Source organism: Paroedura picta, chromosome 13, assembly GCF_049243985.1.
Source record: "Paroedura picta isolate Pp20150507F chromosome 13, Ppicta_v3.0, whole genome shotgun sequence".
NCBI lineage: Eukaryota > Metazoa > Chordata > Lepidosauria > Squamata > Gekkonidae > Paroedura > Paroedura picta.
The window spans coordinates 17,339,811-17,362,157 of record NC_135381.1 but is presented as its reverse complement, the minus strand read 5'-3'; the positions used below and the strand labels follow the sequence as shown (position 1 = coordinate 17,362,157).

The window sequence follows — 22,347 nt, the reverse complement described above, 5'->3', positions numbered from 1 at the left end:
ATGCAAGTGGGAATAGCATGTGATGTTTTTAATAGCCTGTTATTGGAGGAAAGGTGACAAGGCCAAAATGGGGCAGCTACACTAGTGTCAGAGGTTTAGCTATGGGACCATATGGGGACTATTTTGAAATAACTGTCCTGGCTGACAATTTGTTTCTGAGTTCAATTCAAGATATTGCTTATGCCCTACAAAGCCATTCATGGTCTGGGGGCCATATAACTGAATAACTGTTTCTCTATATTCTTGTGCACCAACCTTAGCTTCAGGATGCCACTTGCTGGTTGCTTCCCACTTAAGGTGGCATGCCTGGTACTGACCAGACCCCAGGACTTTTCCACAGTGGCTCCCACTCTTTAGGCTGGGATTCCTGAAAGGGTCAAAAGTGCCCCCTTATTGGAGATCTTAAAGGAGAGGTGCAATGTCTTTTTGTTTGCTGGGGCTACTGATGGGCTTTGAACAGCAGCTATCTTTTGTAAGGGGTGGGAGGAATTTAAGATTCGTTATTTACTTTCAGTTTTATCTTTTTATTTATTTATTAATAGATAATAGATTTCTATCCCGCCACTTCCAGACAAGCTGGCTCGTGGCAGCCAACAAATGTAATAAAATATAAAACCCCATAAAATACAGTATATAAAACACAGCATAACACATAAACCAGATAAAAACAAGATAGATGGTGGTCACAATAACCCAAAATAGGCTCATTTTCTTCTATTCCTCTATCCCCGGCTCTACCCACCCAATGTAAATCGGGGCGATGGTAGGCCCCTGAGGGGAAGGACCCGTTCCTATTCACCTGGTATACAGCCTGGCGGAAGAGCTCCGTCTTGCGGGCCCTGCGGAACCCAGAGAATTCCGGCAGGGCCCTCAGCTCTTCTAGGAGCTCATTCCACCAGGCAGGGGCCAGGACCGAAAAGGCTGTAAGTTATGACTGAATGTCTGCCTGTTTTGTTACATGGGTAAGATATGCAGGGAAGATGAAATGATACAGATTGCTAATGGGTATATGAAACTCAAAATGTACCTGCAGTTATTGTATATTATGGCCTATACACGCATGAATACTTTGAAGCCCACCTTTCTTCCTCTACTCTGTAATACACGACTAACATATTTTATATATGCATTCTGAGGAGTATTTGAAAAGAAGTTTGTATTTTACAACATTGCTCATATTTCACCAAAGCTTCAAATAAATCCTGCCCCCGATTTATACTGTAACTTTCTTTTTTCTTGCAGATCCTAGAGCAGGGGTAGTCAAAACTGCGGCCCTCCAGATGCCCATGGACTACAATTTCCATGAACCCCTGCCAGCGAATGCTGGCAGAGGCTCATGGGAATTGTAGTCCATGGTCATCTGGAGGGCCGCAGTTTGACTATCCCTGTCCTAGAGTGAAGTTTTCAAAAATCCTAGTAGCTTTCACCATTTTGTACTCAAATGCATGCTATGTCCTTAAATTTTCTTTACACTCAAGGTCACTGTTACCTACTTTGTCTGAAACAGATTTAAATTGGAGCTTTACATCCAGACTAGGCAGCAGATGCAGCAAACATACAATTGGGGAAAAAATGAACACAGTAGATGAACTGAGAGTGTACAGGAACTTCGAATATCTTTTTTTCTTTTAAAAAGCTAAACATGCATAACATTGTGAGAGAACAGTACAGTTTGTTTCTAAATTCCAGTAAGGAACGCAGTTTATGTCACGTTCTTTGTTTTGAAAATAGCGTTGCAGGAAACAAATGAAATGAACTGTGTGGACACAATGAGAAGTGGCTTACAACAAATATTAATCTTATAAATGAGTTTGGTAGGTCACCTGCATTCCAAATCCAAGGTCTGATTAATAGTTTCAGGCTTATATTACTGGCCTTCATTTTCTCCCCCAGGATATTCTAATAATGGACACAGAAAGAGTGAAGAGCTAACTGGGTATTTCAAAAAATACTTAAACTTTCATACTAAAGAAAGTTTAGCAGCCAGTATTATTTAAAATCATAGTTTTATTCAAGTGAAAAATATATAGTGGCATATAAGCACCTATGCTTGGGTGCCCAGACACAGCTTCTTTATATGTAGGTGAGTTTAAGACCTAGCACTTGTGGAACTCCATGCTGCTTGCCAAAACTGGTATCTCAAAAGGCAACAGATGCTGTGGCTAAAATCTGGTCAAAACGCAGCAGCCAGGAGAAGAGCAGCACTGGAGATGGCCAAAGTGAGGTTGCATTCCAGCCCAACAGACAAGGTGGCTAACAGTGGAGAAGCTGAAGCAGCCCAATACAGTAATTATGGGGAAGGGTCAAACAGTCACAGCCAGAATGATTGGGAAGAACCTGGGCTTGTGGCTCCATTTCCCCTTCAAGTTATCCATTATAACCCCCCCCCCACCACCAGCCTTCCTTTTCATTCCTGTTCTGCAGTTCTTTTCCAAAGCAATGATGGTGATATTTTGGGGTGTTGATCACTACCCATTCTCAAAATTCCAAAGGTACAGAATGGTTGGGAGCCCCTGTCCCAAAGCCTCAATTTCCATGGCCAGCCAGGATGGCAACTGGGAACAAGTATATTTAGGCAGGAAGCAAGCAGACATCTGGCAGCTGATGATGGGGAAGAAGTACCCCCCCCCAAACTTGGGTGAACAACAGAAGATCATGATGGATTTCTGCACTCCCAGGAGCCACCCATTTGTCTTTCTGCCAGTTGTGCTGCCATGGTTATGGCTTGGAAGAGCTCTGCATGTATCCAGTAACAGAGAGAATGAGAGAGAGAGAGAGAGAGAGAGAGAGAGAGACCGAGACCAATGTATGGGAAGGGAAGGTTGCCTTCATGGCAGCATACTCTGATTAGAGTGGCAGGTCTCTGGAACTGTTCTCCAGAGCAAGACATGAGACATCCATTTTATTGAAGGATAAAAAGTGTATCATACTGGCCTTTGTGCCACAGCACATGGCACCCATGCTTCTTGACCTATAGCTCTGGCCTCTGTCTAGGATCAGAGGATGTGTCACCTAATGGTGCCTTGTATACAAGTAGTACTCCCAAATGGGATACTGACAGAAATTTAAGGTGTGTGTTCGCATAAACAATGGTGTTGGGTGATCTGCAGCTAAGGGAGTGCAGACAGGTGATGCTCGCTGTGAGTTACCTTATTAGTCCCTCATACAAATTGCAGACACCACTGAAGCTCATTTTTCAGCCTGACCCCAGTGTGGTGTGGTGCTCTTCATTGTGACTCCCACATTGCTTCCTTGACTACTGAGCATTTACCATTACAGTTGACTTAAGCTTAACATCTGTGAGCACCTGGACCACAAGCCAAACTGATGGGAGAAAAGCTGAATAATAAGACAAAGAGGCTACTAACCCACTGGTATAGCTGAAGTGCCACTGAAGAGGTACAAATTCTAGTGAAGATGAGTCCTGCTTCTAATCAAGGCCTATGTGTCTCATGCCCACAGAATCTGACAACTTGAGGATTTCAGGGCCATCTGCCTGATCATACACTAGGATAATGGTCCCTGTTGAAACTTCCCACCTTCTCCTTCCTGAAGCATCCCAAAATGCTCTCTGAAAGGCTGCACCTGGGGGATGGAAGTCCCTCAGGAACTACATGATGGGAGAGTTGAAGGGCTTCTGTGGACAGGGGGCATTTTCTCCCCTTTCTGCCTGAGGATCTTTGTGCCAGTAAAACTTACAAGTCTAATTTAAATACAAAAGAGCAGGCTCAAAAAGAAAACCATATGAACAGATCTTCCAAGACTCAGAGGATGTAATTCTTTTATCCTCTGTGCTATAAATCATTACTGGATATTTCATTGCACTGTGACCGTGTTAGCCATTTATCTGTCTCAGTGTTACATATCTCTTCCATCACCTATTTTCTTATAAAAAATTATATATGCAATTCAGTACTTTTGCATTATGAGACCGACAGATTTCATGAGATGATCTCCTAATGGTAATCAGTGAAGTTTAAGAAACTGCTTTCCCCCTGTTATTTATAAAGTTCAACCATTTATCTACCAAAAGGTCAACGAAGGGTAGAAGAACCTTAGATGAAAATCCTTAGATGAAGAACTGAGGTCATGAAGTAATAAGCCATATGTACCTTATTCTATTACGTGTTGTAGGAGTGACAGATGCTGTAGGTGAAGATGAGAGTGATAGTTGGGGTGAAGTTGTCCCAATAGACATGAGAGAGGCTGGAGTTGCTCCATCAGGAGCTGTAATGTCCCGCTTGATTTCTTCACTGCTCCGTCGAGACACTGAAAAGGAGGAAAAGATATTTTAGAAACCATCTCTCCATAAAACTAGATCCACGGAACTAACAAGATATTCTATTTAAAAAATGTTCATATTCTGTGCTCTGTATTAAATCCAAATTGTTATTTGGCCAGGTTGACAGTAAATCTATCTAATCCAGTATCAAGCTGGCACTAAAGTTACCAAAAGGGGGGGGGGGAATGAGGTTTTAATTCAGAGGATTGGAGGTTTTTTGCATTTAAATTTATTCAATCCTATATTTACAGGAATATATATCTATTGATGCTGAAGATCCATGTTATTACCAGAAATGCATTTGGCACTTTCCATGGCAGGCACTCTTGGCAGAGAAGCCGGTCTGCTGGCAGTGGAAGTTCTCAGCAAGTGATCTGCATAGAGAGGAAAAGAGGTGATCTCATAAAAGTCTCCTCAGGTCTGATATATACATAGGTAAGAAGGAGCTCACAGGATAGACTACACCACTTCAGACCATGGAGAAACTCACACACACGGGGAAAGTTGTAGTAACTCAGACCACTCCTTGCACTACTAGTGTTCTACTTGTAAAGAATTTCTTTTTTAAAGGAACAGGTAAGTATTAAAATATGTCCTCCAAATCAGTGGTCCCCAGCCCCCGGTCTGGGGACCGCTACTGGTCCGTGAATCATTCGGTACCGGGCCATGGCTCCTCCTCATCCTCCTCCCTGGCTGCTGCCTTGGGGGCTGCCCTGCCACTCTGCTGCTGGTTCACCTTTGGTGCTCTCCAGCAGCCGCTATGGATGGGGCTCCCCCTTGGTGTGGCACTGCGCAGCTGCTGCTGGCAGCGCCCCTCAACGGGCAGTGGGAAGTCAAGGGCGCTGGCAGGAAAACAAGTGGAGCAGGGGCTCAGGCGGCAACGACGTCCCTCGGCAAAAGACTACCCCTCACCCGGGCCTCAGTAAAATTGTCAAGCATTGACCGGTCACCGGTGATAAAAAGGTTGGGGACCACTGCTCTAAATGCAGAATTTAGCACAGTTGATTCTATGATCTCATTCTATGGCATCTTAGGTGTGTTGGATTATAAGTAGCTAACAATAGTTTATTAACTTAATAATTTGTCACCAGCCTGAAAGACTTTAGTAGATGCAGATTTGGATCCTAGGAGCACTTTATACTTGTGATGGGTCAATTCCACAGTTAAGAGAGAAATGACTTTTGCCAAGCCCTCCCCCCCCCACTACAGCCCCCTACTCTAACCCCAGTAATGTTTCTCAGGAGTCCACTGAAGGACTAGAGAATATATAAATATAAATCTGTATACTAAAAAAATCCAAATGCTATGCATAATGAAAGTCCAACACAAAAGACTGTTGTAAAGGCAAAAGGACTTAATGTTCGGGGCAGAATAGCCATGCTTAATGCATGATCATACCAAAACTATTCTTGGGAAATGTCTATTTTAAGGCTCTCAAACAGATGTAAATCACAGCACTACACCCATTCAAGAGCTATTCATTCTTACAAGATGGGCGGTTTTACAAGGAAAATTTACAAGAAAAACTAGTTTACAAGCACTAGAGAAAGAAATGGAGAAACAAATATTGGATATGAAATGCACTGCACTGCCATGGATTTTTTAAAAAATTATATCTTTGGTGGGGGGAATAAATTGTGAAAATACTGCACTAAAATCAATGAAAGGGAAAAGCCATGGCCAGCTCTCCATATACATGCCATAGAAAGGTTCATGACTCAGTGGCAAGACATCTGCTTGGCATGCAGAAAGTACCAAGTTCAATCCTCAGTACCTCGTTATAGATCAGAAATTACGTGATGTGACAGCTTCACCTGGAACCCAGAGAGCTGTCACCAGTCTAAATAGGCAATAATGACTTTGATAACCCAAGGGTTTGATTCAGTATAAGGCAGTTTCATGTGTTTATACACTAGAACACTGGATTTTGTGTTGGGTGTGGCAATCCCCATTCTATAAAGAGACTTTTAAAAGCAGTTTAGCACTTAGGTTGTTTATTCTTCCAAGAAAATGTCAATCAGAAATTCCTTTGGAGGAACAGATGCCGTTGAGTGCTCACAAAGTAGCTCTTTGGACCATAGCCCATAAATTCAAAAAGCTACTCTGGAAGAAGACAAAAGAATTTGCTAACTTTATGTGTTATATATTCATCATCTTCTACTTCTTCATCTGCTATTTACCTGGCTAAGCAAAACAACTGCACCTTCCTGATCCATTCCACCTCTAGGCACTTTTTGCCATGCGTTTTTACAATAAAGGCCTGCCCAATTATCACCCCTTCCTTGGTCTTCATTCAAGAATTTGCTGTCTGGTTTGCAAAATGAACCAGTTTGTATAGGTTTGTGACCCCTGCTTTCTACTCTGCACTGCATTCTTGGAAAACAGAAAGCAGGGGGGTTAAATGGTTCTGAGCCATTTAAACTAAACCAATGAGTAGTGGGAAGCATTTCTGCTCTTCACAAACCAAAACAAACTGCCTTGAAGGCTTATCGATATTGCTCTACAAACCACAAACTAGCCAAAATTCATGACTAGTTCATGAGCTGGTTCATTCCCAACCCTATTTATGAAACATAACAGATTACTTACTAATAAAACATTGAGACGGTTATGAAGATTGATGTCTTTGCCAGTGTGGATTACAGCACCCTTAGCTCACCCTTAAATGAAACTATGTCTAGAAATGTTCTATTGCAATGGGCATATTCCTTTCCCATTTTATCTCTTCTATTATTATCATCTTTTATTTAAAGTTTAGATTGTAAGTTTCTCAAGGCAAGGTCTGTCTTGTACCCTGTAAAATTCCTTGTACATTGATTATATAATAAAATGCTTCAGGAGACTGAAGGGGCACTACTAAAATAAGGAAAACACATGTACCTTGGACAGGCATTTCTGTGTAACTTGGCCTTTTGTCTGATAAAGTTGTGAGGGGTTTAGAAGAAGATATTGGTCCACTTATAGAATGCCTCTGAAAGGAACACAATAATTATTTCTGCCCGATAGTAAATACAATACATGGTAATCATGTGAACATAATGGAAAGTGATCATTATTGTTAATATTAATCACAAACACAGCTGTAATGTCTGAACTGGTGATATAAGTATGGAAGTTACAGAATATATATCTGGTATAAACCTCAGACAGCCCAGTGTAACACAGTGAAAAGGAGCAGAACTTGGATCAGTGAGACATGATTCAAGTTCTCACTCAGACAAGAAAATTACTGGGTTCACTTCAGGCCAGTTACTTTCACTGCCTAACCTACCTCACAATGTCATAGTGAGGGTAAATCACTGAGTTCTCTGGAAACAGGAAACAAGATAATGATAAATAAGACTAAATAAATATGGCATCTTCTACAGACACTGTTTGAATTTGTATTTCATATCAAAAGAGACCATCCGGTCTTGCCCCCCACCCTCTTCTCGGGGACTTAAAAATTGTATGCTAACCTTCAGGATTTCTTCAAGCTATACATGCTCTCCTTTCCCATCCACCTACCTGCATCGGAGAAACTGCAGCTGCAGGAGGTGTTTTCAGAGGACTTGGGCTCAGGGGGGTACGAGAAATTGTTGTTGCAGCTGGACTAGGAACTACCAAAACAAATTTAGAAATTGTATACTTATATCACAAAATTAGTATAAAACTTCTTATCCTTTTCTCATCTGAAGCATACGCAGCATAAATATGGCAGTCATTAACTGTGTCCACTTCCTAGGATTCAGAGGTATTTTCATGTGAGGTCAAATCCAGGATCAGCTGACATGACTAGTAACTCACACCTCTCCAACTTTAGATGAATGTAAGTAAACCACCCAACTCACTTACTAAAATGTGCCTTTTTGGCGAACAATACTTTTTTTTAAGTAGTATTCAAACCCCAGAGCAGGTTTTGCATTAGCATTCTGTTACAAGCTAGAAGCCAAACAGGTAATCCCATAGGATACATATAAATTAACACAACAGAAACAAGGCATCTGAAATACCATAGTAATTTTTTTAAAAACTGAAGTTTTTGCTTCCTCGGGCAAGGTTTTTGGAGAGGAGGAATAGAAATACTATAAACAGACAGAACATCTGAATGGGCATGTCTAATTTCAGAAGTTCAGTCATCTCAAACAGAGTTATATTGTTACACAGTTATACTTAAAATAATGTCAGTTGAATTACACTTACAAGAAAACCACTGACTTCAATAGAAAATTATCTCTGCTTAGTTATAATGTCATCCTATGGAAAATTGTTTTTATTTTTATTCATTTAATTTCTATACTGCCCTCCCAGTGAACTGGCCCAGTCAAAGCCCTTTCAATGGACTTTTGCGTGGAAGAACTCTGCAAAGGGTTGTACTGTAAGTAATAATATACTGGGATAATCAAACCTTAGTTGCGCAGCTACAATTTAACAAAACATTACCTTGTGAGGCACTATCAAAGGATTTGATGAGAGTTTTTACAGTGGGTGTTGGCTCTGAAGAAGTAGATGACCTGCGACTCAACCCCATTCCTTGCCTCAGGGCTGCTAAGTCCCTTTCAACGGCATTCATGTAGTTATAAACACGACCACGCTCCTCCTCCTGTCTGAAAACAAGAGAAAAATTATCTTTAACTTTTTAGAAAATGCTTCCTGCGGGCTGAGGTAACCTAAATTTGAGTTTGGCTCAAAAGAGTGTGAAGGGAAATGTTTAATTTACATCCTGCTAGTGCCCAGACATGAACAAAAAATGGCCTTCTCAGGTGGGCAAGGGCTGTATATCAAATGTATCTAGCTAAATTGTATTGTATAGAAGGAGTAATGAGACATCAGATGGAGAATAACTCACAACCCTTACTCTTTGGATAACATGGCCAAAGTAGACTTTGACATGGGGCAGGAATAATCACACAACAGCTTCATGAAAGCAACAAGTGGATGGTACTTGCCGTTAAGTTTACCAATGACAAAAAGAAAAGACAAAACATGCTTGAGCAAGTGGAATCTTTAAGGGCAGGGGTGGAATTAACACCATAAAACATTGAGGGTTAATATTAAGAAAGACCTCAGGCCTTGCTGCACCATGTGAGACATTAAGTAATTTACTAGAAACACATGGTTTTCTGCATGAAGCGCACACCACATAATTCAGCTGCGGAGAACATTACTGGAATCTTGGGGGATTTAGGGCGTTTTTAAAAAAACAAGTCATATCACAAGCCAGTGCTCTTTTAAGTGAGACAAGTCTAGCTAAAAGAACTCGAATTCAGTGGTTGGGGCTTCTGTAGTTAGCAAGCCCATAAAAGAATTGATGAAACATTCTGTGGCAACATTTCTTCACCTACTCTAAAAATCCCAGAGGGGCATAAAATAATTTGGTTGTTAGGATTTATTAATATATACATTTTATTATGATACTTATTGTTATTTTATTGTCTTATTTATTATTTGATTTTTAGCCTGCCACTCCTGCAAGTAGCTCATGGTGGGTAACAAAGATCCCCTGATATATATTGTTACCAGCCTTGAGCCTTCAGGGTAGGGCTGGTTATAAATAAGTTGTTTATTATTATCAATCAATAATAATAACAATAACAACAATAATATAAAAAGAGGGGCTCCCATAGAGAAGGGTGCCATGGAGAACAATGCAGCTGTTTAGCAGGTCGCCACTGAAAGCCTCCAAAGCTCTTAGACAAAAGAAATTTCTCGATGAACAGCCTTCCAACTAGATTCAGGTCCTGAAGCACCATAAAGACCAACAAGATTTTTGGGGGTATCAGCTTTGAGAGTCAAAGCTCCCTTGTACTAGACATGAAATTTGTTAGCGTAATACTAGACTCAAATCTAGCTGATCTACAGCAGATCAACACAGCAACCCTCTGAAACGGTCTTCATGGAAATTGTAATAATCATGGGGAAAAGTAAACTATCAATCCAATTTTCAGTAACTTACTTGCGTGATTTTATTTCTTCCAATTCTTTGGTTAGCTTCTCATTCTTCTCCTGAGCTTCATGGAGCCTGCGCTTTAGGTCCCCTATTTCTTCCTGAGCCTCAGATTTTATATCGTTTGCTATGACCACAGCAGTCTGCAGGTCAGCTTGGAACTGCCGCCATTCTGCAGACTCCTCCTAAAAATAGAGAGCGTAAGCATAATTTAAAAAATTAATGAGCAGCAATGAGGTATATTAAGTCCAAAGATACTTAGAATCATAGAATCATAGAATAATGGAAGGGAGCTCCTGGGTCATCTAGTACAGGGGTAGTCAACCTGTGGTCCTCCAGATGTCCATGGACTACAATTCCCATGAGCCCCTGCCAGAAAATGCTGGCAGGGGCTCATGGGAATTGTAGTCCATGGACATCTGGAGGACCACAGGTTGACTACCCCTGATCTAGTCCAACCTCTGCACTATGCAGGATATTCACAACCCCTTGCTCATCCACTGTAACGTGCCACCCCCTTACATACCACACGCAGCCTGTTTATACTACTCATACTCCATGACTCACAAAAAGCCACATTCACAACTTCCATCAAGCAAAAGAGCCACACAATTACTGTATGTCTTTTAAATCACCCCAAACATACAGAGCAATGTCAAATATAACTCTTAATATTAAAATTACAATTATAATATTTCTGAATTACCATATTTGTTCTAAGCATTTAGGACTCTCCCAACGGCAGACGAAGCTCAGTCAGCCCTTGTTTATCTGGAGTTAAAGGAGGGTTTCTCCAACTGCACCTGCTTGCTTTCTCCACAGCAGGAGTTGCAGCATCTCAGGTGATACAGTGAGATTACCCCATTGTGGCTAGTTTGCTCTTTTCCTGTGTGGCTGTCACGGTGATGATGGTGGTTGTAATTTTTTATGGTGAACATACTCTCTTTCCTGCTGCAACCCAGGCACTGAGATGACAGTGCAGGGGCCCCTGGAATGCGGCGTGGCTCAAAGAGCACTGTAGATTCATCTTCATGGGTTCTGTGCAGTCCCACATGGGTTCTGCAGAATCACAGGCCTGCTTTGGAGATATAACCAGCCAAAAGGGGGGGAGCAGGAGGGCTGTGGTGCTCAACAGAGGCCAAGCTCTATCCTGGGATGAGTTACCCTGAGAGATGCATCAGGGAGGTGCACAAGGGCCAAGGCTCCCTCCTGCCCAAACAGCACTGGCAGGCAGTACAGTCCTGACCAGCAGCTCCTTGCCAGAAGAAGTGGTGGCAGCATCTCCTCACCCCATCTGGCTGCAGCAATGGAGAAACTCCAGGTGGGAAGGAAGTAGGAAAAAGCTTTTCTCAGTGATTGCTGGGCAGATCCCTTGGACTTCCTTTTTCCCACTGACCAGTACAGTACATATTTTATTATATGGAAAGATATTACTATAGCCCCTCCTTACACAAAGCATGTGAAACTGTATTACCTACCCTGAGCCGTCTGTGCAGAGTTTTGATCTCTCTTTCCATGTCATGCTTTTGGTCTTGAAGCTTTTTTACAGTATCTAGAGAAATAAAACCAAGTAATTTTCACATGCCTCCACAAACACTTTATCTCTCCTGCCTCAAAGAAATGTGTAAGTAACTCTTTCATTGATAAATGTAATAAAAATAAAGTATTTTCACTCTAGCTATCACAGTACACATATATATAAGCAACTTATAAAAAGGAAAAGATACAGTTGGCTGGGTATGTTCTAACCTACATTGACTTCAGGTCAATATTTCAAATACAGGTGGTAAAAATAATATCAAGAAAGATGCCACTAGTTATTTTGCCTGCTATAGACAATGAATGGAATTTGGGTTGTCTCATTTGTTCACTATTTGGAGAACAGCATGCCTTCCTTTTTCAAAAGAAAGAACCAAAACCGCTAACAGAGAATAAGCCTATTCCTTGGAATTGGAAAGTATTTTGTTGTACAACCATGGTGTGTAGCTATTGGAGGGGAAGGTAACCGTTTGACCAATATGCCACTATGCTGCAGAATAAGCAGCAGAGTAACCAACAAAACAGAATCATTGTATCTAAAATTAAATTGGTAGGCCCCTGTAGAGATGATAAAAGGCACAAAAATCTGACCCACAGCCTATTCACAGTCTCTGCATACCCTGTGGACTCTAAAAGTGCAGAATAGCTTGGTCTAATGAGGGCAAAATATATTCCAGAAGAGAATCAAAGTCCGGAGCAGCTGAGTGTCAGTTAAAAAGGGACAAATCAGCTTTTGAAAGCCTCCAAGGACATAATGATTCCTGGAGAAAGAACATCTCAGTATTCCCCCTTAGCAATTCCTCACAAGCTCCCACCTTGATACTTACATCTAATAGTGACTAACTGGTTACCATTAGGATAACAAAAGTGGTCTAGGATAACAAAAATATCCTAGACAAGCTGAGGTATGTATATACTTGGGAAACTTGCTAGATGTTTAAAGAAATATGACTTAGTAAATGAACTAAGACAGAAAAAATGTCTTTAAAAACAGCACAAGGGCCAAATATGCCCCTCAAAGGATAGAATGATGAGAGAGCAGTCGAGTGTCAGCTTAAAGCAGGGAGGAAGAGGAGAAAGAGAAATGAGATTGTTCAAGTCCATTAGAACAAAGGCTCACAGAGAGGGGAGAAATTTCAAATAATTCTCCCTTCCCAGATCTTCTTGTGAGTCTACACTTGAACAGGCTGCATTTCCCAGAAATTCTACTCTTTCTTGGGAATTAGGAGTAAAATGATTTCTAAAACCAAAAGATAAAGCTTGTACTGGAACCATAATAAATTATGCAGTTTAATCCAGGGTCATAATATGTCATTAATGGTTTGTGAAACAGATTCTGAATGTGTGGGTGGTGCTTTCAAACAAAAGCTGCATTTGATCAGCAGTAATAGCAGGCTATTCTAATTATTATTCTTATAATCCATAACTTCTGTAATCTAATTCCAGGAACGTATCTTTTTGGAGGGAGTTGGTCCTGACTATCTTTCAGAATGCGGACCAAGAAGGAATTACAAAATACACCACAAACAACTTAAGTTTTGCTAATTTTTTAAAAATACTGCTTCCCTAGGTCACTGGAGCTGAACAAGTTATAATGCTTAGCCTCGCATTATTCATTATGCTCTCAGAGTGTACACAGGATTTTATTACACATACAAAACCAGAGTGTATAAAAGTACAATCAATAACCTGTATGACTACTATTACTACATATGACATGACACAGACCTAATATTTATATAAGTATATTGTGGATTTAAAAGACCAAACATCTAACCACAAAGACAAAAGACATTTAAGGTTTGCTTGGCAGATGGTAGAGGCAATGTGTTTAAGATCTTCATTATGAACCCAACTCTGCCATCTAGTGAGCTTTTTTGTTATTTCTTTTTAAAAGCTACTTCATGTAATAATCTTCCCAAACTTCTCCTAAAGCAGTGGTTCTTAACCCTTTCTTTGCTGTGACCCCAAATTTGGCGGCGAAGCCCAGCGGGAACCCAGCCGGAGGAGCTGCCAGGTAGTGCTGTGGAGGCGCTTCCACCGCCCCCCCCTCCCCAGTCGTGGCCATGGGTGACATCCCCACAGGAGCTGACTGGAGGGGGGTGAGGGCCCTGGCCGGGGGAGGGGGCTGCTGCTGTGGCCGCCACCACATCCACATTGCTCGCTGTCCCGCTCCAGGCCAGGCTTGGGCGTGCGTCTTGTTCCCTTGGCTCACCGCTTCTCTCCTTTCTTTTTTTTTTTTAACAACCGGGGGCGGGGGGGTCAGGCGGGAACTAAGCAAACATTCACTGGAGGAACAAACTCTGCAGGATTTATGAGTAAGAGCCAGCATTTTGAGCCAGAACAGATAGATATCCAATGCAACAAATAAATATAAGAAGTAAATGGGGGCCTGCTCTTGATACCAAATGAACTTCTATATTTTACACCAATTAAAGTTTCTGAATTTGCACTAAATGACATCGGGGAAAAAGGCTTTTTGCCAGAACACCCATGTTTTTCTTCCAGAGGAACAAACTGCACCAAAGCCCCTGAACTCTTAACTAATTCTGACAGAGATAAAATGTATACCATCAAGGGTAGATGCATATAACATAACTATCCAATACATCAGCTTTTTCAGCCATCACCTTTGTTGCCTATATTCACTGTCAGCTGGTTCTCCCAGACACTGAGAACTGAGACAGCTACCGCTGGATGTCTACATAAAGCAACATATAGATGAACAGAACCATGTAGACCACCACAGAATAAATCCTAAACCACTAATACCAGTACTCCTACTACAACGCTCTGAATACAGTCTGAAAAGACTTAAACAAGTCTAATATCCTCCTCTAATTCACAGACCAATTTTCAGGAGTCTAAAACTGAATGGTCAACTATATTGAGGGGTGACAATCCAGCGGAATTAGTAAGGAAATGTACCTCTTTATGTGCAAATAGAGATTTGTCCACCAGAGCAACCAAGGCAGTGTCTATTTGACAGCCAAGTCTAAAGCCAGCCTGAACCAGGTTCCTCCTTCCTAAGATGAGGGGACACTGTGTTTTCTGGCCACCTCCTAGACCACCCCCCTCAGCTCAACTACTACATCCAGACTCTCCAAGAAGTTTCTTGCCAATGAAGAGGGAAGAGACATAGTTCAATCTGAAGGTAGTATCAACTGCCCAGAACTTGAAACCTTGCATCTAGTGGTCACAGCAAAGTCTCTGCCCCCTGCTGTGAATTGTAAAGAATTCAAGGCTCCATTTGTCAGCAAGTTAAAAAAAAAAGTGTGTGTGTGTGGGGGGGAGGATTGCATCTCTTTTCAAATTCACTTTGGCTCATGAAAAATCTCCTCTAATAGCTGACATGATGATGACACAGCTCTGGCAAAAATACAGGTGGGAATCAATGCTCTGATACATTAATGCTTCAGGGGACTTCTATGGATTGGCCTACTTTTCTATAGTCATGTCCTTGAAGGATTCCTTACCGCCACTGGGGACCACTGCCCCAGAAATTAATTAGGCAACTAGAGCAGAATCCAGTGGAATGTATATGAGATCTAAGACAGCACTGATATGAGAGAACTTTTTAGCAGCTGCAGCAATTGTTTTATTCGAAAAGAGAGCTGATCATTTCTTTTTCATCTTCCCATGAGGAAAGACATCCTTAGAACTATTAGGCTTGAATATCTTGAACCGTGGCTCTGTCCTATTAGAGTTTTAGAGTATAATGGGTTTCAAAGGAGAACAAACCCCACATGAATAGGAAAGGATTCCCACCCTGTTTTTAGGTCTTGTCCTTTTCTGCCATAAATGTATACTGCCCTTTGCTGCAAGGGAGGGTGGTATATAAATATTTATTTATTCATTTTATTGTCTGCCTTACTCCTTGGACTCAAGAAGGATCACAGAATAGTGCCCCATGAAACCCTGAAACTATAAAAATCACAAGATGGTAGAAAGAAAAATCCTCCAACCTCCCTACAACTGTCCATGACAGGGTTCGTTAGACGGAATAGCGTAGCTTGAGGGGGCCCATTGATCTTAACATGTCCCCCCTCCCCAGTCATCTCTTTTCTAAACTAAAAGTCTGAACTCTTCCCTCATAGGGAAGGTGCTCCAGCCCTCCTGTCATCTTGGTTGCTCTCCTCTGTACTTTTCCCAGCTCTACAATGTCCTTTTTGTGATATGGTGGTTCAAAGTCATCTGGTGATCTTCCTGGCTGGGTCTCCTTGGTCCTAGCCTTGCACATTGGCCCAGTTCAAGGCATGTTGCATACACTGTTTTCTTGTAATAACTCACAAATCGGTGCAATTATCTTTATTATACAGACAGTAGGATGAAGCTGAGTTGGGCAGATTTGCCTAAAGGCATTCTGATTAGACTCAAGCCAGAGGCTCGCTGACTTTTAGTTTGCCTTAGCCTAGAATTCCAATCAACTGTCTAGACAATGTTCTCTACCCCTCAAATTTTAAATATTAGCTAGACTTCATATAGTACTTTACTGAGCCTCTTGTGGTGCAGAGTGGTAAGGCAGCAGACATGCAGTCTGAAGCTCTGCCCGTGAGGCTGGGAGTTCAATCCCAGCAGCCGGCTCAAGGTTGACTCAGCCTTCCATCCTTCCGAGGTCGGTAAAATGAGTACCCAAGCTTGCTTGCTGGGGGGTAAACGGTAATGACTGGGGAAGGCACTGGCAAACCACCCCGTATTGAGTCTGCCATGAAAATGCTAGAGGGTGTCACCCCAAGGGTCAGACATGACCCAGTGCTTGCACAGGGGATACCTTTACCTTTAATATAGTACTTTAAGTTCACTGTGACTTATCACATAGCAGATAAATTCAGGGGGTAGCCATATTGCTCTTAAACAGCAGAAGAAAGTCCAGTAGCACCTTTAAGACTTTTTGGGCCATAAAGGACTCAAGCTTTGTTCTATCACATTACAGTTATACTTCATAGTAACCACAAGGTGTCATCCTCCACTCTTTTCCTACAGGAAGCAGAACAAAGTCACTTCTGTTTCAAAGCATCCGAAGAAGTGTGTGCACACAGGAAAGCTTATACCAAGAATAAAATTGTGTTGGTCTTAAAGCTTCCATTGTACTCCAACTTTGTTCTGCTGCTTCAACATGCTACCCTACTGAATCTGTAGGACACAGTCATGCAGCCAACCACTAAAAACAACCTCCAGCTTTAATTAAGATTTATATACTGCATTTCAAATCACTGTACTTCAATTAAAGCAGCAACTGATATGCAGGGCCCATTTTTGAAACAGGGGAACAAGCGTAAACAGAGGTACACTGGCCATTAAGGCCGCTAGTAGTCCTGGTGAGCCGATTGCTTGGGAGTCCCTCTCCTGGGTATAATGCCCTACAGGTATATTGCTCTACTTACCCACATGGTAAGGCAAACATCTGCACACATTTGTATATTTTTGCATTAACAATGCCATGTGCATTAATATGAGGACAAGGCTGTCACCACCACTTCCATCAGCTTGCTAAACTGGCATGTTCCATCTCCCTTCCCATTTGTCCTGTTGGCCTTTATTCATTCTGGTAGATACAAAGGTCAATGGTGTATCAAGCAAATTATCACAAAGGGCTATAAAACACAGACTGTTTGACCACTAGTGTACAGATCTATTACAGAGAAGTCTTTGCTTCAGTCTCAAAGACTGAAGAGTTAAAGTTCATATTAATTCTCACTTAAAGGCCTAAGTTGACTGGAAAAATATACCTCAAAATTAACTGAAATAATCTTCAATAACTTCCTCTCTCCTGGAGTAGCAAGTTATGGCCAGTATACAAAGATCCCCTTCCAGTTACATGTGTATGGAGGGTTTCCTGTTTCCCTGGAGCTGCATCAAATAATGCTTTGCCACACCTTCTAATTTCAGATGTAGCATTTTAAGGATACAACAGGCTGTGTTGGGTGGCCTGAAAAGATAATGTGGCTGCATGAAACACTGAGATCCTTTGGATCTCAATCTCCAACTTGCAAGGCTGCTAACTTCCATACAATAGCTCAATTAACTGTACTTTCCCAAAGAAAATGGACAAGATAGTAAATAAAGGACAAATAATCTAAAAGTTAATTGATTAAAATATATATGAAGGTCAGGTTCTATTGTGTAGAAGTGTATTTGTATGACTTAAGTAAAATCAACAATTGACCATACCCCAAAAGGACTTTCAAAGCATGAGCCCACAAACCATTTTTAAAGACCAGCATTTTAATTAAAAAGTCAGGTAGAATCATAGAGTTGGAAGGTACCTCATGGGTAATTAGTCCAACCTCCTGCACTATGCAGGACACTCACATCTCAATCACTCATCCACTGTAACCTGGCACCCCCTTGAGCCTTCACAGAATCATCCTCTCTGTCAGATGGCTATCTAGCCTCTGTTTAAAAATTTCCAAAGATGGAGAACCCACCAGCTCCCGTGGAAGCCTGTTCCACTGAGAAACCGCTCTGCCAGGAACTTCTTCCTGAAGTTTAGATGGAATTTCTTTTGAATTAATTTCATCCCAATGGTTCTGGTCCATCCCTCTGGAGCAAGAGAGAACAACTCTGCTCCATCGTCTATATGGCACCCTTTTAAATACTTGAAGATGGTTATCAGATCCCCTCTCAGTTGTCTCCTCTCCAGGCTAAACAGACCAAGCTCCCCCAACCTTTCTTCATATGTCTTGGTCTCTAAACCCCTCACCATCTTTGTTGCCCTCCTCTGGACACGCTCCAGTTTGTCTACATCCCTCTTCAACTGGAGTGCCCAAAACTGAACACAGTACTCCAAGTGAGGCCGAACCAGGGCAGAATACAGCGGTACCATCACCTCCCGTGATCTGGACACGATACTCCGTTTGATACAGCCCAAAATCCCGTTTGCTTTTTTAGCCACCGAGTCATACTGATGATTCGTGTTCAGGTCTGCAAGCCGTAACTGTGTCACCTTGAGTAAAAATTTTAGTAGAAAAGTAAGCTACAAATGTTTGGTATGAATATGTAAATGACTATTCACCATTAGCATGCAAGAATTTTCTCCTACCATGCAGAGTATTTTGATGCTTTTTTGGTATGGGAACCCACAAAAATGTAGAAGAATACATAAGTTCCACATAAGAAAGATGCACTACTTACTCTCCAAGTCTGATATTATGAGATTGTCGTGGAGTTTTACAGCTCGATGCTGTTCTACTTCGTCTTCCAATTCGAATATGGTTTCCTTCATATCACTCCTTTCTGTTTCTTTTTCTTCCAGCTCTGTCCGAAGCTTTTCTAAAGTCATATTCAGATCCTGAATTTGCTTCTTAGCTTCTTCTTGGAAAGCTCTATATTCATCTTCTATCTACATTTTTTAAAATTACACATTTTACTTCTAGTCCAAATATTCTTCCAAATTTACTTCCAAATATTGCTGTACATACCACAAAAATATAATTTGCCACACCAAAATATTGGCATGACATAGTGATATTTAATGGCATCATACTTATATCTGATTTTGTTGCACAAAAGCATGGCTTTTATGCAATCATATCTATATAGTTGTAGCTGTAAACTTTATTACATAGTATACAGATATTGCATTAATGATAAGTTAGTATCTACTTTTTATGATGATTTATTTGAGAATTATATGTGATAATGGCATATAAATAAAAATTAGTATTTACTTGCCTCTTTCAAATCAGACCATCTTGCCCAAAACTATGTACTCTGACAGATGTACTCCTAAAGGTTTCAGGCAAAGATCTGTTCAAGCCCTGCTGCTTAAGATTCTTTATTTGGAGCTAGGGATTGAACACATGCTCTCTGGACTTTCCCCAAATTTATGTAACATGATATGAGAAGCAAAGAGATCCACTCAAAAATGTACTAAAAGAATTGATAACATTATCAATGAACTTAATATTAAAAAATTAACCCATGGGTGACTAACAGGGAAATTGTTAGTGGAGAAGTAAATATGTTTATTACAATTATGCAAACCCCATCCTTTACCAATATTAAGGTTAAGGGATTCTGCCAAATGCTTTATGGGAAAAGTAGCTTTTGAAAAGTGATCTCAAAATGAGAAGCAGCTTCAACAAGACATTCTTGAAGTGAATTCCAGGTATCAGAGACAAGATCTTTAGCTGAGGGAAGTAGAGTGAAGGTCATGTGAAGAAATGCATGGGTGCTAGGTTATCAAGGCCTTTGAAGATAAGGGGTGAAGAGTTTATACCGGACTGACAGTCAGAACGGGGATATAAAGAATAATACCACACTGTCAAAGATACTATGAAAGGTGAACAGTTTTGGCAACCAAGTACCAGATGGAGAAGAGGAAATCAAAGAGGACCAATGGAAGACCAGAGAAGAGAGAGTTACAGTGATCAGGGAAAGAAATGAACAGAGATTTCACTGAGGGACAGAGAAGAAGGGCAATACTTTCCACAGGTTGCAAAAACAGAAGTAATATCCACTCATGGCAATCAAGAGGGAAAAAACCCAGTCACGGATAAAGACAATACTTTGCATGTATTCTACAGTGTAGTGCCATTACTCCCTACTAAACCAAAAAAGGAACAAAACCCAACCTTAACAGGTAGGAACTCAAAAGTTGAGCTGAACAATAAAAATAATGTAAAACTTGTTAATTATTTATTATGGTGCACAATTAAAAACAGAATAAAAACTTCTTAAAAACTATACCGAACTAACAGCACATAGAACCAATTACTCCCTAACAGGGGGGAAAGTAGTAATCTAAAAACAATCCCTGCAAACAGCCTCCTCAAAAGCAGCTACACAATTAAGACAATCAAAGTTCTAAGCCAGTTGTCTGTGTTCCACTTCCTCCCCCACAAAACATTCCAGAAGTCATGTGAAAAGGATTTCCCCTTGCTTAATGTTATTTCTAAAAACATTACCTTTGCAATGGTGTCTTGCAAGCGATTGGCATCATTGCGTGTATGAGCTAGCTCCTCTTGTAGGCTACTGGCTAATGTCTCTGCTTTTTCCTTGTCAAGCCTGACACTTTCTAGTAAGTCTTGTATATCTGATTTGTCGCCAGAATTGTGTATGGAATACAGTTCAGCTACCTTTTGTTTTTCATGCTCCAACTGAGCTTTTAGCCTGTTCATCTCAATCTGATCACTAGTTACTGTGGCTTTGTACTCATCCAAAGTGGCTGCCAGAGTATTCTTGCTCTTCTGTTCTGACTCAATAATCCGTTCCATGTGGTGATTCCGTTCCTTCAGCGCTCCTATCATCTCTTGGGCTTCCTTATTATCTTGCTCTGCCATTTTGAGAGTGTTGCTCAGATGCTGCTGGACACCAAGGAGCTGTTCTCTTTCAAAACGTGCATTCTCCGCCAGGTCCATGTAACGTTGCTCTAGCTCCATATAGCGGCCACTTTTCATGTCTTCATCAATTACGTAAGAAATGTGATGTTCGTCTAAAAGTGATCGAAAATATTCCATCTGTCTACTAAAGTGTTCCAACTTGTCACTCTGCTGACACAAGGATTCCATAAGAATAACCTTTTCTTCTCCAAGCCTTTCATTCTCACTATTCAATTCTTGAGTAATTTGCTGCAAGTCTGCAAGTTCCTGAAGAGTGGCTTGAAGTTCTTCAGCTGTGCTATGCTGGTTCTCTTCCATCTGGTGGATACGTTCTGTCAAACAAGCCACGGATACTTCGCTGGCATTGCCGCTGCTCCCCTTTCTTGATCTTTCTATGCTCGGCACACCCTCAGACTCCGAAGATGATGGAGCATCTAAGGCATCATCACTTGAAGTGAGAGGCTGATAAACTTCACTGCATTCACTGTCTAAATTATCCATGGAGTTACTATGTTGATTGTCCATTAAAGTATTCTCATCCTGACTCAAAAGATCTTCTACTGAACCAGGAGCAGAACCTTCCACAGAAGAAGTAAGGGTGCCCCCACCATCACTGTGGCTTCCAGCTACAATTTCTGGGCTCAATGAATGGTAGCTAAATAGTTTTTCAGTGTTATCTAGCCTTTGCTCCAGAGAAAACCCTAATGCATTTAATCTATCCTTCAACATTCGATTCTCATTTTTCAGTTGGTTGAGTTCCTCCCGGATGGCAGTGTTTTGTTCTTGCAACTGCAGTAAAGTGGATTCCACATCAGTTGGCTGGTGGACGGTGATGATTTCTTTTTCTTCAGATTTTTCGTCTCCCTCATACTGATCATCATTAAGGCCTAGTTGAGCTCGCATCTCTCTGAGCTCATTCCTCAGGTGTAAGATTTCAACATCTTTTGTTTTGGCTAACGTTAAAAGATCTTTCACTTTTGCTTCCAAAACGGCTTTGTCGCTGATCTGGTTGTCCGATTTAGACTTGCTCATTCGAACATCGGTGTCTGGGTTAGCACGGCTACGGGAGCGCTTTGCTAGAACTGTATCATTGGTTGTCTGCCCTGTTAGGGGCAGTTTTTTATTTTGAGTCAGCCGAGAACGGTCACGAATTCTTTCCCGAGAAGAGCTAGATTCTTTATTTCCAGAGGAAGTGCTACGTTTAGCTGCAGAACTTGTACCTGTATTTTAAAAGGTTAGAAAAACAAACCAGCATGTAATTATACAATTCCACACAA

At 41.2% G+C, this 22,347-nt stretch overlaps 1 protein-coding gene across 6 annotated transcripts in view; it reads right to left on the bottom strand.

Annotated features, from left to right (window-relative positions):
- The window catches only part of SPECC1L (sperm antigen with calponin homology and coiled-coil domains 1 like), a 54,686-nt gene that overhangs the window by 16,044 nt on the left and 16,295 nt on the right, over nucleotides 1–22,347 (bottom strand). For 5 of the 6 annotated variants that reach the window (XM_077309073.1, XM_077309072.1, XM_077309074.1 and 2 more), the window contains exons 4-12: nucleotides 20,657–22,290; nucleotides 18,882–19,089; nucleotides 11,687–11,760; nucleotides 10,218–10,393; nucleotides 8,705–8,868; nucleotides 7,790–7,881; nucleotides 7,163–7,253; nucleotides 4,573–4,656; nucleotides 4,113–4,269 (exon numbers count right to left, since the gene is read on the bottom strand). In XM_077309073.1, coding sequence (XP_077165188.1) covers nucleotides 4,113–4,269; nucleotides 4,573–4,656; nucleotides 7,163–7,253; nucleotides 7,790–7,881; nucleotides 8,705–8,868; nucleotides 10,218–10,393; nucleotides 11,687–11,760; nucleotides 18,882–19,089; nucleotides 20,657–22,290 — 2,680 coding nt within the window. Of the gene's footprint in view, nucleotides 1–4,112; nucleotides 4,270–4,572; nucleotides 4,657–7,162; nucleotides 7,254–7,789; nucleotides 7,882–8,704; nucleotides 8,869–10,217; nucleotides 10,394–11,686; nucleotides 11,761–17,131; nucleotides 18,791–18,881; nucleotides 19,090–20,656; nucleotides 22,291–22,347 lie in introns of those variants that run through there. The other variant, XM_077309077.1, reaches the window with a different exon arrangement.